This window comes from Siniperca chuatsi, linkage group LG13 (assembly GCF_020085105.1).
Source record: "Siniperca chuatsi isolate FFG_IHB_CAS linkage group LG13, ASM2008510v1, whole genome shotgun sequence".
In the NCBI taxonomy this organism is placed as follows: domain Eukaryota; kingdom Metazoa; phylum Chordata; class Actinopteri; order Centrarchiformes; family Sinipercidae; genus Siniperca; species Siniperca chuatsi.
The window spans coordinates 9,722,607-9,739,508 of record NC_058054.1 but is presented as its reverse complement, the minus strand read 5'-3'; the positions used below and the strand labels follow the sequence as shown (position 1 = coordinate 9,739,508).

The 16,902-nt window shown below is 39.7% G+C and overlaps 1 protein-coding gene across 5 annotated transcripts; it reads left to right on the top strand.

Moving 5' to 3' along the window:
* Nucleotides 1-3,171: 3,171 nt before the first annotated feature.
* sppl2 (signal peptide peptidase-like 2) lies at nucleotides 3,172-16,439 on the top strand. Of its 5 annotated transcripts, none has more exons than XM_044221026.1 (16): nucleotides 3,172-3,304; nucleotides 5,105-5,221; nucleotides 5,872-6,054; nucleotides 6,169-6,258; nucleotides 6,556-6,695; nucleotides 7,675-7,817; nucleotides 8,976-9,072; nucleotides 9,213-9,329; nucleotides 10,821-10,902; nucleotides 11,029-11,103; nucleotides 11,193-11,255; nucleotides 11,405-11,504; nucleotides 11,954-12,031; nucleotides 12,777-12,937; nucleotides 13,135-13,175; nucleotides 13,744-13,957. In XM_044221026.1, exons 1-16 carry the CDS (start codon nucleotides 3,257-3,259, stop codon nucleotides 13,751-13,753), a joined length of 1,545 nt encoding a protein of 514 aa, XP_044076961.1. In that variant the 5' UTR covers nucleotides 3,172-3,256; the 3' UTR covers nucleotides 13,754-13,957. The 5 variants fall into 5 exon arrangements, 4 of the variants coding, with proteins under 4 accessions (XP_044076961.1, XP_044076956.1, XP_044076960.1 ...); XM_044221025.1 differs by lacking the exon at nucleotides 13,135-13,175 and adding an exon at nucleotides 4,973-5,003 and having other exon boundaries at nucleotides 3,209-3,304; nucleotides 13,744-16,439; XM_044221022.1 differs by lacking the exons at nucleotides 3,172-3,304; nucleotides 13,135-13,175 and adding exons at nucleotides 3,465-3,481; nucleotides 4,973-5,003 and having other exon boundaries at nucleotides 13,744-16,439.
* Nucleotides 16,440-16,902: the final 463 nt, after the last annotated feature.

The window sequence follows — 16,902 nt, the reverse complement described above, 5'->3', positions numbered from 1 at the left end:
AATATTAAGAAAAAATACTTTTTGGTTGTCAGTCAAAGGTTTTTTAGGGGGTTGGAGTTGCACTGCATGGGGAAATTTGGACTCATGATCAAAATCCTGGATACGGCCCTGAAAAACACTCCATAGTGTGTTGAGAAATGTTGTATTTACATGTTTATGTACCAAGTTTATTTGCTATTTCAATTGTAAAAAAAAAGTTACATTGAAACAATATTGCTTCATATATACCACAAGTTGACCTGCATCCAATCCTTCCTCTTGGAGAAGTTGTGATATGTATTTTCTGATGTCATAAATATTTAGTAGGGAAAAATATCAGCCAGTCTCTTCCCTTTCCCCTTATTTATTACAGTAAACCCATCCCTCTGACCACTAAGTGGCAGTAATGTATGAGGTTTCAGCCACCATGCAGGAAAAAGTACTGTTATCATCTCTGTCGTGTGTAGTGCTTTTTAGAATCAGAGCAGAACTGCAAAGTATAAACGCACACACGAAAATGCACCCTATTATTCTGAAGGCAGAATTCGCTTCAGTTCCGGTGGTGTGTCACCTGTTGCCGGTAAATATCCGGCAGACGGAAGGACATATGGAATGACATCATGCTGGGTGAATCAACCCGCTGCAGTACGTCAATTAATAACAAGATCAAGCATGCACAGATTAAAGAGGGACTGAGGTCATTCACACCCAAACACAGCAAATAACCAGGTACCAGGTGAAGCAGATACTCAAAAATAACTAAATATTAATATATTCTAATAATAATATAAATAATAGTACAGACTACAAAACCTACTTTTTTTTCTATTTGGACTTATAAGTGAGTGTATGGTTAGTTGGATGCTTTTAAATGTCTGAATGTACAAACGAAATGATCCCAGGGATGGTTTAAACACACATTATACAGAAATCACAAGAACATGCAGTATCCTACCTAAACTTGGATGAATAACTGGGTAATCCTAAAGGAAAAGTTATTATAATATACATATACAGTGGTGTGAAAAAGTGTTTGCCCCCTTCCTGATTTCTTATTTTTTAACATGTTTGTCACACTTAAATGTTTCAGATCATCAAACAAATTTAAATATTAGTCAAAGATAACACAAGTAAACACAAAATGCAGTTTTTAAATGAAGGTAGTTATTATTAAGGGAAAACAAAACCCAAAACTTCTTGGCCCTGTGTGAAATAGTGATTACCCCCTAAACCTAATAACTGGTTGGGCCACCCTTAGCAGCAACAACTGCAATCAAGTGTTTGCGATAACTTGCAATGAGTCTTTTACAGCACTGTGGAGGAGTTTCGGCCCACTCATCTTTGCAGAATTGTTGTAATTCAATCACATTGGAGGGTTTTCGAGCATGAACTGTCTTTTTAAGGTCATGCCACAGCATCTCAATAGGATTCAGGTCAGGACTTTGACTAGGCTACTCCAAAGTCTTCATTTAGTTCTTCTTCAGCCATTCAGAGGTGGACTTGCTGGTGTGTTTTGGATCATTGTCCTGCTGCAGAACCCAAGTTCGCTTCAGTTTACTTGTGTTATCTTTGACTAATATTTAAATTTGTTTGATGATCTGAAACATTTAAGTGTGACAAATAATAAAAAATAAGAAATCAGGAAGGGGGCAAACACTTTTTCACGCCACTGTATATATAATATTTATCAGCATGTAACAATATCTGTTGCCAGTTCAATTCTCAGACAAGTGTACTGCCAAACAACTGACTGTAGTACTTCTGATTTCTTTGTTTGATCATTTCCCTTAATGGCATTTAAAATATTAATTTCATTTAGACAGGAATCAATGGGCAATACAAATTTAGCAAGACGTCCATTAAGTCCATTAGTAAACCACATGTTCATATAACATGACAACACTTTCTAACCTATAAGAAGAATTTAATGAGCATAGGATGGTAGCAAATGGTTGGGTGCGGGGGAAGATAGTGAAGTGGGACTCATCTTGATTCAGTACGAAGTTGTACAGAGACGATGACCCAGCACCTAAGACGAAGTCCCCGACCCAGGGAGACAAGAGCTTCCAGAGGAGAAGCCATGACGAAGTGCCATCTAGGCTGCCCTACATGCTACAGTTGGCCTCTCTGTGCCTCTAAATGGTTAAATATAGTTAATAGTTCCCTGTTTGTTTTTATTACAGAGGTGTAGTAGTTATACTTTAAATCTGAGTCACATAATTAAACAGTTTTAATCTTAACCAGGGTTTGGAACGGTTTCACCATAAATGCATCAGGACTTGATCTGCAGGTGCCCTTTTTATTTATTTCTCCGCCCCTGTCCCTCAGGCAGCCTGAGTCCACCACTGCCATTTAGTGTACAGAACAATTCATAGACTGCTTACAAAGTTGATGTTTGAAAAAGCAAAAAACAAAAAGCTGCAGATCAGCAGTTATACTGGAGGTTGTCCAGTAATAATTACAGTGCAAATACAGGGTTAGGGACAGAAAGCATAGCTGCAACCTTACCAGCATTGTTGGGCCAAGCCTGACTTCAAGAGTCCATGTCATGTGGTTCGGGTCCACACATGTGGTGACTGAAGGTTTTTAATTTAATGAGGACTTCTCTCTCTGCACTGTGTAACATAATTCTGGGGCTGTAAAGTGGAGCATGGAGCAAACTTTTTTCTGTAAAGAAAAAAAAACAGGAAAAGACCAAAATCCTCAGTGAATAGCAAAATTCACAAATGAATAAATAAACAATAAAATAAAGAAACATATATATATAAAAATACAACAAAAAAGATGTCTCATAGTTATGCCTACATCACCTAATATTCCGTCTTAAAGATTAGCCTAAACTGACAGTGCAGTCGGGCATAAATTACATATTAACAATCTTATTTTATACTAAACCTGAAATCAGTCAGTCTGATCTGTAATTATGAACTGTCCTCCATTTTTAAAAGCTCACCCACGCCTGTGTTACTTCAGTCTAAACTGTCGAGCCCCGGTTAAACTAGACTTAAAATGTTTAGTAAACGTAGATTAATTCATATTATTTTACTTCTGTTGTAACGTTTTCACCGATTAATGTCAAGACTTTTATTTTTGACTGACTTTGACTTTAACCAATCAGGGACGTGTTCACTCGCTCGTGACGGTGACAGCCAATTAAAAATACCGAACAGCAAAAAGATGGGCGTGGCTTCTTTAAACAGCTGGTGGGGGCTCATGTGAGGGGCTCGAGCCGAGCAGTTGGTTGGTTGATGGGGGAAACAACAACAAGCTAGGCATCATGAGGGTCCCTGAAATGCTGATTTGGATCGCTTTTCTCATCCAGAAGGTGAGAGAGGCCGAGTGTGTTTCTTCGGAAACTGTTTCTCTGTGCGTTCACTTCGCGTAGCGGCACGTGACTGACAAAAACACCGTGTTCTGGGATTATTAGCTTGGATGCTATGACTGTTAGCTTGCGGAGATCAGCGTGGGCCCTGGAAACCTAACCACCACTCACATTTTTGATGTAAAACGTAGCAGGATTATTGCTGATTCACTACATCATTGAAACCATTACACGGTTTATGACAGACTATATTTTAGCGGCGATTTTCAGACATTGGATCGGGAATTGCTAACTAACAACTCACATCAAGCTACAGTTACAAATCTGTGGTAACGCATCTGAAATTTGCGACTTGAAGATATAAAAATTCTCGGCTGATAATAATGTCACTCCCTAAAATATTGAAACTAACTGTATTTTGACCCGGTGAGTCAAAGTATAACACATCTTGCCCGGTAGTTAATCTTCTCTGGTATGTGTAACAGTAGAAATAAACTCTGTTTTTACAAATACAAAAAAGGTTTTCTAAATCAACAACAACTTTTAAGACTTTAAGACTTTAGGATCCCAATTACTATTGTCAAGGTTTGAACAGTACTAGGCCATCGGTCATTATTTTGCCAGTTTATTAGGTACAACTGGCTAAAACTAATGCAGTCTAATACAACAAACCTGCAACAATCCCTTCCTCATTATAATGTTCAGTTTGTCTAGAAACTGTTTTATAGAGGTGTTGATTCAACATTATGGTAACTTTGAAGGATGTTGTTTAAGTGTATTGCGTTATTCTGATAGGTGTTAATATACCTTTTCCACCCCATTTATTTCAGTTAGGGTAGACTAAGTTTTATAATTAAACAGCACCTCAAACTACAACAAATGTCCTAAATTACAGTGTACATATTGTGGCTAATCAAAACTAAAAGAAACAGGCAGAAAATCCCCCAAAACTGTTCCTATGTTTAGAAATATACATTTATTTTTGAAGTGTAAAATTCTGTCTTTAGTACATATATTTGTTATGACACATTGCTAAATCAATGTAAGGGATCCATGCTAACGATGATTGTTAAATGCATCTCCTCAAACTGTGTGTGGGACTGCTGCCTGTGCCGCTCAGGGTAGAACAACAGAAGATGCTTCATATGTACAATAATAATTTCTGATTCTGATATCATCAATGGGCATGTTCCTGAATAATTGTGTTGACAGAGTAAAGCCAGAATAAAAATATCAAGTTGACAAAAACAAGAGGAGCCTTTGGTGTCAAGTCAAGGGTTATTTATGGATTAAGGTGACAGGTTATCAATGAAATTTTACTTGAGCCTTTAATCTATAGTTGTTGTATTTAGGGGTATTTATGTGCATATTTAATATTTGGCCTAGTTTGCACTGATGTAATATTGTTTTTTAAGATGCTAGTGTTTGATTTTGTGTTACATGTTTGTATATCTCAGGACCATGTTGGAAATAAGTTGTTATCCCCTTGGATTGGTGTGTTTTGTAGATGCATTAATATATTAAATCAAATCAAATCTACCATTTTTAAAACTTGACTATCAAACCATTTACTCTATCAGAATTCATTTAATCCCAAATATCAGTCAGCCCCAAAAGTCCAAGATGCATGCTACTTTTTCATCAATACTTATGATTTTTACCTTGTTACAGGACTTCAGGTGAAACAGCAACAACAGTTCATGTACGGCTGTAAATAATGTTGCAAGTCTATGATCCAAAAATCAAAGTTACAAACATTTCATGAACATGTGGAGTGATACAGACTTGTTATCATGTTGACAGGTGGTGGGAGAGTATGGCATGGCCCATTTCAGTGACAAGGGCAAGAGCAATGGAAAGGATTACTGTATATTCTTCAACTCACAGTGGGCACGTCTACCTCAGGACCTCAATAAGGCAGTAAGTCACAAGTGATCTGTAACCAAGTCTTTGTAAGCAATAATAATAATGACACTTTAGAGAGATTTTCTTACAAAATGCTTCACAGCCACACAGAACAGTGGAGATAAACTGCAGTGTGCACTTAAATCTAGGTGATCAATAAATTCATTTTCTGGAAGTCTCAAACAGGATTCTGAAATCTGATCTCCACTCTTAGTGCCTGGTAGGACTCTGGCAGCTTCTTTGTGAACCAGCCATAAATGTTGGAGTAAAATGAGTTACACTAATCCACTCTGCACGAACTGCAGTTTCTAGGTCATTAGTAAATAAATAGTATTTCATTTTTGGATAGAATTGTATAGGGGAAAAAAACTAAAACAATTTTGTGTATTTAGCACAAAATGTTTTAAAATTTAAAAATAGTTTCATACATCCATTATCAAGGACCAGACTGCATCTCTGTTGACTTCAGTCTTTTAGTAGCAACTGGCAGGATCCAGCTCATTTCCACTGATTCAAGAAGCATTTATTCGTTGGAAAGAACAATTATCTCGAGCCTATTAATAAATAAACATCAAAAGTTTTTTTTCCATTTATATTTATATAAGTGTTGAACCATAACAGGATTTCCTCCAGCTCTGGTTAACATTGCAAAACTTGTGTTGAAGTCACGTCTTCAGATCTATGATCTGACAACATCGGTACTGTGCTCGCCTTCTGATGTCCCGGATGGAGGCTTCCCTAATCGCATCCCCATGGTGATGAGAGGCAACTGCACTTTCTATGAAAAAGTCCGACTGGCCCAGCTTAACGGCGCCAAGGGCCTGCTCATTGTCAGCAAGGACAGACTGGTAACCCTGTTTATAACTACAAACATCTTAAGGCTGTTGCTTATAGTCGTTGTGCATCAAGATTAAATTGATTTTGGCACTTCAGAAAACATGCATGTTTCTTTTAAATTACAGACACCACCAGCAGGAAACAAGACTCAGTATGAGGAGATTGACATTCCCGTAGCACTGCTCAGCTACTCTGATATGCTGGACATAAGCAAGGTGAGGGGCCAGCCACTAGCCATTTAAACAGTAGACAAACAAACCTGCTGTATCAGTTTTTCCTCCTCCTGATCGCTCAGCAAAGTTAATTATGTAAAGATTTTACAGTCTGACAGCAGAGGCAGATGTGTATATATTTCACTGTGGGTTAGTAGACAAGCAAAACGTTGCCAAATGTAAAATAATGAATGTTTGATGAGAATCTACTAGGGATAAGTATGTTTTCTAATATACAGATTCAACAAAATTCTGACAAAAGGCCTTTACCTGACTTAATGCTGTTTCTAACTCCTGCAGACCTTTGGTAAAGGAAGACTGGTTGCTATGTATGCACCCAATGAGCCGGTACTGGACTACAACATGGTGATCATCTTTTTGATGGCAGTGGGAACAGTTGCCATTGGAGGTTACTGGGCCGGCAGCAAAGACAGCAAAAAGTAAATTTGCATGATGAAGGAATAGAGTTGCAAACTGACATTTAATGTGGGTTATGACTCCATGATTTTGAATGCTTAGTTGGGCTTGAGTGTTACATATGTACAGAAATAACTCATTACAGGCAGTGACATACTGGAGGGTAAATTCATTAAAGCTTTTTATTTTCAGGATAGAGGATGTTTTTAAATCCGAACTGACCACAATTGCATGGAAAGTAATACAAAAGTAGTTTGAGTTGTGTAAAGATGAAGTCTTTTAAGGGGTTGTAGTGTACAGTTTACCCGACTTTGTACTTTTCACTGCATCACAATATTACAGGACACAAAGTTTCCTTCTGTCTGCGCATACCATGGTTTATCTAATCAAAGTTAATTTATCAGGGGAGTTATCTCCTTTTTCTTGGCAAAGACCTACAAGTGTATGATTGCTTCGTCTTTTCTCTTAGAGGAGCGTGTATTCGTCTCTTCTTTTCCAACCAAGCAGTCTGCATTGTACAGCTGCAACTCCACTGAAGGGCACTGTTGTTTATTTGAGGCCGTATGAGTGACTCATCAGCTTGAGCCAATCCGAGTCCGTCCTTCCTGACGGAGTTGCCAGGGTGACTGAGGGCACAGTCAGATGGGGTCTCTGACGCACAGAGCCACATGCAAAAAACATTTTGGAATATGAGTGTGTGTTTTGAACTCAGGAAGGAAGTGATTGCCAGCCAGCCAGCTGAATGATGGTAAATATTGACTGTGGATGGCAGGATGATCATCCTGTCTGCTTTGGCAAGTCACCAACCATCCGTGAATACTGTTTAATAAAACAAGTGAAAGACAAAACCCAAGCGGCCGGCTAACTGCGGACTCTTTTGCTTAATAAGCTGGCACAAGCAGATGAACATGCATAGATTCTGATCATTAGTCGTTTAGAGTTATGAACGTCCCAAACAAGCCTCCTCAGGTCAGCATGCCTCTTTCGTTTCTCCTCCTGCAGACGCTACATGAAGCACAAGCGGGACGACGGTGTGGAGAAGCAGGACGAGGAGACGGTAGACGTCACCCCCATCATGATCTGTGTGTTCGTGGTCATGTGCTGCAGCATGCTGGTGCTACTCTACTTTTTCTATGACCACCTGGGTATGACGAATACACTCACACATCATTGATCTGAACACACATAATATAACACTCAATAAGCTGGTTTTGATTTTGTTAAAAAAAGCTCTTTGGTCAGATCCACTTGTGGGGGATGGTTTGCCTCTCAAAGCCAGTCTGTAAGTTTTCCCTCCCTCATTGTGGTCTGGCATGGCTCAATGAGGCGTTTGCTTGGGATACAGGATGTGAGGAAGATGGCTGACAACGCTTTCCTTGTGTGACAGATAATCTCAACTCAAGATCCACTTGCTATCTTTTTCTGAGCTTTCAGCTGCATCTCACAGGCTTCCTTGTTTATCTCCACTGAGACATCAGTACAAAACCTTTCAACACCTGATTATATATATAAGTGCCCCACTTACTAGGCTGCCATTTGTCTTTAATTCTAATTTCTAGACTGGATAAATATAATGGTTGTTTTGGAAACATTGTCAAATTTCTCCTTATAAGTCATCCCCTGATACTAAAACATATTTAAAGTAAGAAGTAAAGAACTTGCAGAATTGTGCTTTATTTTGTGACTACAATGCCTAGTTTCAATCATAGTTGACTAAGATGTAGGATTCCACAGTATGTGTAAGATGGTTTTCAGCAGCTGAGAAGCAGGATTTGGAATCAGAAGATTGCTGGTTGAAAGTCCAGACCATCTGAGCAAATCTTGGATAACAAAATGAGCTAATAATTCCTCCATTTAGCCCCACTGTAAACTCAGGATTCCTCCAAGCTCCTTGAGCTACAGCAGACACTTGATCCTAATTTTCTCCAGCAGAGCTGCTCAGTGTCCAGCATTATAAGGCTGTAGATGCAGTTTACAGATCTGAATGTGTGAACCTCTTGAGTGTAAAGACTGGCTGTGCTGTGAAAGAGTTTAATGGCTCAGCTAACATTTCCCTAATAAACACATTAAAAGAGCTGCTGATAGACTACTTAGCGTCTTTGATCAGCTGTTGCTGCTGTACATTCACCCAGCACACTAAATACTGGACACACAGTGGTGAAACTGATACAACTATTCAGATATTTAAGGACTAACTTTGTCAAAGAGCAAAAAAGTGTATTTCCTCAATAGAATATGAGTGGATATCATGTGATAATATGTACTAATCTCCTGCCTTCCTCCACTGCTTCCTCACTGTTCAGCCATTTGGGTCATAGCCATCTTCTGTGTGGCCTCCTCTGTCGGCCTCCACAGCTGTCTGTGGCCTTTTGTCCGGAGACTCCCTTTCTGCAAGTGCAGGTGAGACCGTTCACGTCAGTATGGTTTCATAATGCTTGCTACTCAAAAGTCTGTTATCAACATATTATATCGTTAGCCTGATATGAGAGGTCTTTATTGTGGTTATATTTATTGATTTGTGGAGCATCTTCTAACCACAGGGTCCCAGAGAACAACTTGCCGTACTTGCACAAACGGCCGCAGATCCGCATGTTGCTGCTGTCGGCCTTCTGCATCGGCGTCAGCATCACCTGGACGGTGTTTCGCAATGAAGACCAGTAAGTGCAATGAGAAAAGGTGTCAAATTCACTCAACTACAAACGCACACACACAGGTAACAGCCACATGCACACAAGTTGCTGCATTCAACAATAGATCTCCTTTCAGGATATGTTGTCTCTGTCGTGCCCTGTATCCTGAGGGTTGTTTCCTAAAGCCAGATTACCAGTTAAACCAGGAAACTCATTCCTCTAGACTAACCTGGTCTCAGTCAGGTTAGTTTTCAGGCTTAGCTTCACCTCAGGCCAAACCAGTGTTACAATCAATCTGACAAACACTGTTTTCTCCAAAGTTCCTCCTCGACAGTTCCTCTTTACTGCTGCTCTGTGAACATGAGTCTGTTTGCATGTCAAATTGATTAATGGGCTACACTTACTGTACTTAGTCTGAGGCCATATCTTTTTCAGTTTTAAGTTTTAAATGCACTGCAATCAAAGTAAAGCTAATAATCAACCCCGTTGGCTGTAGCCTTACAGTAAGAAACATTTTCACAATTTCTCACTTTAAATGTCACTTAACAATAACATTTTTAAAAAATTAAAGAAAATAGAAGTCTGTCTATTAAAAAAATACAAGAGCAGGGCAGACGGCCAATCTGAAGGTATTTAAACAAAGTTTTCACCATATGAATGCTGTTATGTCACTTGTACAAACCATGTAACATAATCAAACTGATAGAGAACTTAAGTTTCTAGAAAATGCTAATTATTTCATTTTCTTGCTATAAACTAAATTACCAGGCTGGTGTCTTATTGGGTAGTTCAAAGTATTTAAATGTCATGTTGCATCATGCACTTCTTGTATGGTTATTTTAAGCACATATGACATAAAGAAAATTCACATTGCTCACATAAGTTTTCTTGAACCAGACTTAAGTTCTAACGTCTGATCTCAGCTGCTCTGAGTTGCTTTATGAAACAGTTTAATCCTGTTTCAGTTTGCCAGGTTCATTCAAGACAGGCTTTTCACGATACTTTTCAGAGCCTCCTTTATTAAATATATTCCTCTCACACGCCAGCAACCCTGCCACCTCTTTATAGTGCCTTAATTATAATACAAAAGGAACAAAATATTGATCTGATCCATGTGTTGACATCAATAATGTGCTGACAGAAGGAGAATCATTGTAAAGTGTGTGTGTGTTATTTGTGTGTGAGTATTTACCATCCTGGCAGAAATATTGAAATACATAAAGCATATAGAGACAATAGTGTTATCATTCAGGCTGCATATACACTAAAATTTATTTGATTTGTATATTTAAAAAAAGGAACATATTTGCGGGGTAAGGGTATTGTTAGTTGATGTCAGTGTCTGCCTACATGCAAGAACTTCAGTTTAAGAGCACATGCACTCCATTGCGGGTGTTGATTGCTTGTTGTGTGTCGGGTGACATAATGGTAGCATTTTTCTGTCTGTGTGATAACATGTTGGAGGTACATTATATGATGGTGGTGTGGGCTGACTCAGTCTTTTTATGTTTCCTCCAGGTGGGCGTGGGTGTTACAGGACGCCCTGGGGATCGCCTTCTGTCTCTACATGCTCAAAACAGTCAGACTCCCCACATTTAAGGTGGGTCGGCACTCTCATAAACATGAGACGTGTCTTATAACAATGTGCTGTTTTACTGAATAATAAATGTTTGGCTTATGCACCATGTAAACTCACCTGCTGTATTTTTCTGTCTCTGCTCTGCAGGCTTGCACCTTACTACTGTCGGTCCTTTTTGTCTACGATGTTTTCTTCGTATTTATTACACCGTTCTTTACAAAGGTACGTCAAGACAGTTTTCCCTCTATTCAAATGTCTACCATCTCTGTTACTGTGTCATGCTTACCTCACCCATGGCCTTCTCTCCACAGAGTGGGGAAAGTATAATGGTGGAGGTAGCGGCTGGTCCCTCTGACTCCTCCACACATGAAAAGGTGAGCTTGTTTTCAAATTCCACAACTCCCTTTAGGTGGGGTGGGGGTTAGTCTAGTTACAGAAACTCCTGCGCCTCCAACTCATAATGCCCCTCTCAGCTCAGAGGACAAGTAGTTAATAGTAACAGTAATGTTTGTGTTTCCTCCAGCTTCCCATGGTGCTCAAAGTGCCAAGGTTAAACTCCTCTCCCCTGGCTCTTTGTGACCGGCCCTTCTCCCTCCTGGGCTTTGGCGATATCTTAGTACCAGGTAATTAACTATATCATCATACCACAAGGAACTCAAACTGCTTAAAGCTCATTATGTGTTTTTTGTTTTGTGTGGTCACAACCAGAAAATGATTTAACCAACAAAGACCACAGTCACCCTATTAAGTCTGTCCTTGGATGCAGAAAACATTGATGTTGTTGCCAGCTATGTAAACACATAACTCAGCACCCACACTTTTTATGGCTAATGCCTGTAATGCTATATAATTTCACATTACAAGTCTTACATCTCACAAACTGCACAATAATGTCATTTAATTTCATTTAGCTTATCTGGTGTAAGTCCAGTGTTACAATGATATTGTAAAGTGCAAGGACACTCAAATAAGTACAATTGTGTCCGATGCCTGCGTAAGATGAAACATGGCTGTATACAGTAGCTTCTCTTGTTGACTGATCTGATTGCCTCTTTGTTGTTTTTTCTGTCAGGTCTGCTGGTGGCGTACTGTCACAGGTTTGACATTTTAACGCAGTCCTCCAGGATCTACTTTGTGGCCTGTACGATCGGTACGTATACAGGCAGGGGGCTTGTGAGGGTTGTAGTTGGTGAAATGTTGCTGTAGTGTTATGACAAGCCCCATTTGGACGAGATTAACATTACAGGGGGAGGTGGGGAATAAAATATTACAAGATGTGGTCTGTAACAGACATGGACATTCTGCAGGACTAGCCAGTAGAGAATACCATCACCTGTAGCTGACATTACGACCGCACATTTAATGAGCTTTTATGGGGTCTTGCTCTCCTGATGGCTTCAAGTATTGGTTCCCAAATAGGCATATATGTTGATGTTAACATTTTTCCATCTGTCAGATTAGCAAAAACATTTTTGACCTCCTCCATTTTCACACACAAGTCAAATTTCACACTGAGCTCATAAAAAAAAAAAGAATAAAGCAGAAGGACAAGCAGCTTCTCTTCCTGGAGAAAAAACTCCACTTTAACATACAAGGACATCGCTCTGGACGGTATTTAAATTACAAGAGGACCAGGGAGAAAAACAGTTATTATTACTGGGGTGGGTGAGAAAAATACATAAATATAAGCACTTTCAGATGGGATTAAAATCACTGACCAGCGCAGGTAATGTTAAACTCACCCGACCATCCCTTGAGAAATAATCTGGTTTTGAGAAATAATCTGGTCTGAACGGGTCTTTAGAGTGAAAACCTGCATTATTTTAACTGTTGGCTGGCTTTTGAAAATGTTGACCTTGTGTGTGCTGTCTCTCTCTCTCCCTCTCCCCTGTCAGCTTACGGCATCGGCCTGCTGATCACCTTCGTGGCCCTGGCCGTGATGCAGATGGGTCAGCCAGCCTTGCTCTACCTGGTGCCTTGCACTCTGCTCACCAGCCTCACGGTAGCGCTGTGGCGCAAGGAGTTGCCCCAGTTCTGGACTGGAAGTGGATTTGTGGTGAATACCAGTTTGATATGACTGCCTACCGCCGAAGAACAAAAAAAACAATACATCTAGTTAAATAACATAAAGAGTAAAGTAGAATTTTAAGTTGAGTAACCCCTTTTAAATAATTCCATCCATTCCTTTTTCTGTTTTACTGTCCCCTCCCATCGCTGCTCCTTGCCATTTATTTTACTGTGGGTGTGCTCTAGTCTGGTGCTGAGGGCTCAGCTGTCTGTGAATGTCACTGCAGGTATTCTATCTGGGCTTGCTACTTCATACTCTACCATTAAAACATCCTGGTCTTACTTAAGGTTCCTTTTTTGTTTGTCGTTTTTCCCATAAGAGTAGATGCTTTCATTTTTCTGCGTACACACATCTGTGATAGCCTCGTGGTAAACAACTACTGATCTATTATTGGTGGTGCTCATAGTGATGTAGATTAGCTCATTTATTATATTGGTTAGCATGTGTTATGTGTTGTTTAGTGGGACTCACCCCTGTGGGATTTTCTTTGAGATGCTTCCCTTTTCTTTATGCACATATGGGACTTTTTATCTCTGTGTACAGGAATACCTCTGACAACATTAAGAATTAAGGCTTGTTTAATTTGGGTTTAACTGGTAAAGCAGGATGTAAAGAAAAACAAAAACAGTCCATTTAGCTTCAAATCTACCTGTGGACAGAGGAATGACTGTATATTCTTTGGTTTTGTTCGGCTTATCTACGGCTATTCTGTCTTCTGTTATCATCATTACATTTTATTTTCTGCTCGACACAATTCAGCCATCTTATATAGACACTTTTTTTGTCCCCTGCAGCCTGCCATAGTGCTCGCACCGATCAACTGTACAAAAACTGCAGCTCCGCAGATCGATGGGCCCTCAACTAAACCAGAGCTACAAACCACAGAAGCTACCAATCAGAGTGGAGACTCACTCCAGCACCCGCCTCAGGAAACGCCCCCAGCTGAGAAAGATGAAGGGGAAAACAAATCTAACTAAAAGGACGTCTAGTACGGCATTTAACATTTCACTTCATGTTTTATTTGTTGTTGAAGTTTTTTTTCTACATTGTGTCTCAGTCAATGGACATTTAAGTATGGATGTTTATTTGCACTTGGTGCAAAGGGAAGAGCAGAGGAGATCTGCATTTTCTGAATGGGTGGCTGAGCGGGGAAACCAGGATTGGACACACAAGATCGAGGCATTGAAACAGACAAACACACCAAGTATAAAACCTTCACAGCTGCCCCAACACCTTCTTCTACTAACATACAATTTGTACCACCTCTAAAGGGAATGAAAAGACATATCTGGAAACTACACAAGCTGTTCAACACTAAATACTCTCAAGGCACTAAACTGAAGCTGAACAGCCCTAAAGGCCCAGTCACACCACTGTTTAAAATGGCAAAAATTTGCGGCACAATCACTTTATTTCAATGGAATCACTGCGATTAGTGGATTTGTTCACAGGGGCGAGGTAAATCCAAGATATTTTTTTCAACTTTGGTGAACTTTGAACTATCATAACCAAGCCGAGCCGCCCACTTTGAGCTTCCAACGGCTCTTCAGAAACCTATGGGTGATGTCACAGACACTAAGTCCATGTTATATACAATCTATGATCATAACTTATTAGCGGTGTTGCTTCATCCAAAACGATTAAATCGAGAATCTGCAATCTGATAATCAGCAGATTAATCGAAAATTTAAATAATCGTTAGTTGCAACTCTACAGTAATGAGACTGGAGTCAACGGTACAACTGCGAATTTTGAATCAACTATGAACTTACTGTCCCGTTAGCAAACAAGCTTGCTAACTGAGAGCTTATTTCCCTCTGAACTCTAACAAATAAAATGTTGTACAATCATGAGAACAAAATGCCAGGAGAGTGTTAGCAGCCCATTAAAATAGGACAAAAAGTTTAGAGATCAATTGTGACTGACTAGCGTTAACATGTTTTGGGCTGGCTAGTTTGTTAGCAGTTAGTTCACCAGCTACAGTTTACCAACTAGCCCTGCAAGTTGTCGCAATGACACCAAGTCCAAATATTTCGCTGTGCCACTTTCTGGTGTGACAGGGCCTTAAAGGTCTGCGTATGCTTGAATTTAACTTGTTCGTAAGAGACGTGTTGTCTGACCACGTCTAAAGGCAAATGTGTCTATAGCTGTTCCAAATAGCTACAATCGAAGGCGGAGTAAAAAGCCTGCTGTCATAGAGAGGGATGAGATGCAATGAAGCACACAAATAGAGAAAACGCTTTGACCCAAGCTCTCTTCGAAGGCGTTTAAGTTGTGGCACAAGTTGTGTGTGATTGTGCAAGGGAAGCGTGAAAATTACAAAAATTGTTGGACACAGCGCCCCCTATTCCAATATTGGGAAGGTGCAGGAGAAGGCAGGTTTAACACGCTGTCCAGTACCAATAAGCACTTCATTTGAAGCTTACCGAGACCCTTATTCTCAAAAGCGTGCACACGCACACACACACACACACACAAAGCCACATCAACTGTCTTTATCCCTCCATTACAGTATAAACTACACCAGAGTCAGAATATAAAGTACAGCAGTGAAGAGTTTCACACCCTTTAAATGTGCTGCTATCATGGTTGTTGACTGAGCCAAAACTATTAGATTTTTTAAAATTTGTTTTTACTGAAGCATTTTTCTCATCTTACTTTTGGTCTATTTTGTTTTGCATGCTATTATTTTGATTTTACCCTTTTATATAAAAAAAAATCTGAAACCAGTGTGTAATCTATAGTGCAGACTTTGTATACTTTATTGGTGGTGCGACACTTAAAAAACGTTGGCCGCCACAGATTTGTTCCCTCAGTAGTTACTCATACTGTCGTAAGAATTGGTTTTGGCCTTTAATGTGTCCATGTTGGGAGATAACAGCAGAATGTGTCATGTGTAAAAATTGCTTTATGAAAAACACAAGTACTGTACTCTAAATGATGATGTGCTGCAGTCTAATGTATGAGCTGAGGAGCGAGTGACAGGTTGTTACCAATGTTTATAGATTAGTTTGTATGAAGCATTTGCACAATATTTTTGAATTCATGGGCTGACAGAAGTTGTTGTTTCGTGTCTGTATATGTTTATGTATACTCAAAGGGTTTAAAGAAACGGAAACCAAGGTATTGATATATATCCAATATTCATCCCGCTTTTGTTTTGCAAGTCCATTTCTGACCTGAAGGTGTCATCTTAAAACATCAGAGCCCCGCAGTCACTTCACTCTGTACACCAGTAAAGAGATTTCTGATTCTCATTCATTTATGATGCCTATTAACCAAGTTCAACGTTTCTGTGTAGAAGTTGAGGTCAAAAGGTAAAAATAATTTGGTCAGAGGTGAAATGAGAGCAGTTGAGGTGTCTGGATGTGTGCAGCTCGCTGATTTCCAGGACATGAGATTATTTATTCACAAGTATAGTTTGTTGTCACCATGTGGTTTTTAATGCCTCTGTTGAGGAGTACATATAATAAAGAAACATTGTATCAGATATTTCGTGTGTTTTGTTTTTGTTGCACAGTATTACACAGAATTAAAACTCTAATGGCTTAGAAAGGACCTCTCAGCAGCTTCACTCAGGATGCAGTCTGTGTTAGCTCTCGGATATGTTGATGCCTAACATATGGGTGCTTCTTTTCTATCTTTATTCAATAACGTGGTCTTTCAACTGAGAGCATGACTACAGATTTCACGTTCAGATTTTGTAATTCTTTCCCTTAAAACCCTGCACTCACATAGCCCCTGCTCTGCTTCTGCTCAGACTGTGTGCTTGCACAGATTTCAGCTTCAGCCCTTCTCGCATCAAGCCTTGTTTATGCTTGCGTGAGACACTGTGGCCTCCGCAGAGCCTCCTCTGCTGCTCGTTGCGGGTGTGTTCGCTTTACACGCTTTCCCTTACAGGCGGTTACTCTTTAGACTCCCACCCCTGAGTCATGAAGGTGACGTTTTCCCCG

What these genes read in the sequence shown, in the direction of transcription:
- sppl2 (XM_044221021.1), top strand. Translation starts at nt 3,257, where the DNA reads ATGAGGGTCCCTGAAATGCTGATTTGGATCGCTTTTCTCATCCAGAAG. An exon ending in CTCAGGACCTCAATAAGGCA is followed by an intron (nt 5,222 to 5,871) that starts GTAAGTCACAAG and finishes CTTGTGTTGAAG; the next exon opens with TCACGTCTTCAGATCTATGA. An exon ending in CTCCCTTTCTGCAAGTGCAG is followed by an intron (nt 9,073 to 9,212) that starts GTGAGACCGTTC and finishes TTCTAACCACAG; the next exon opens with GGTCCCAGAGAACAACTTGC.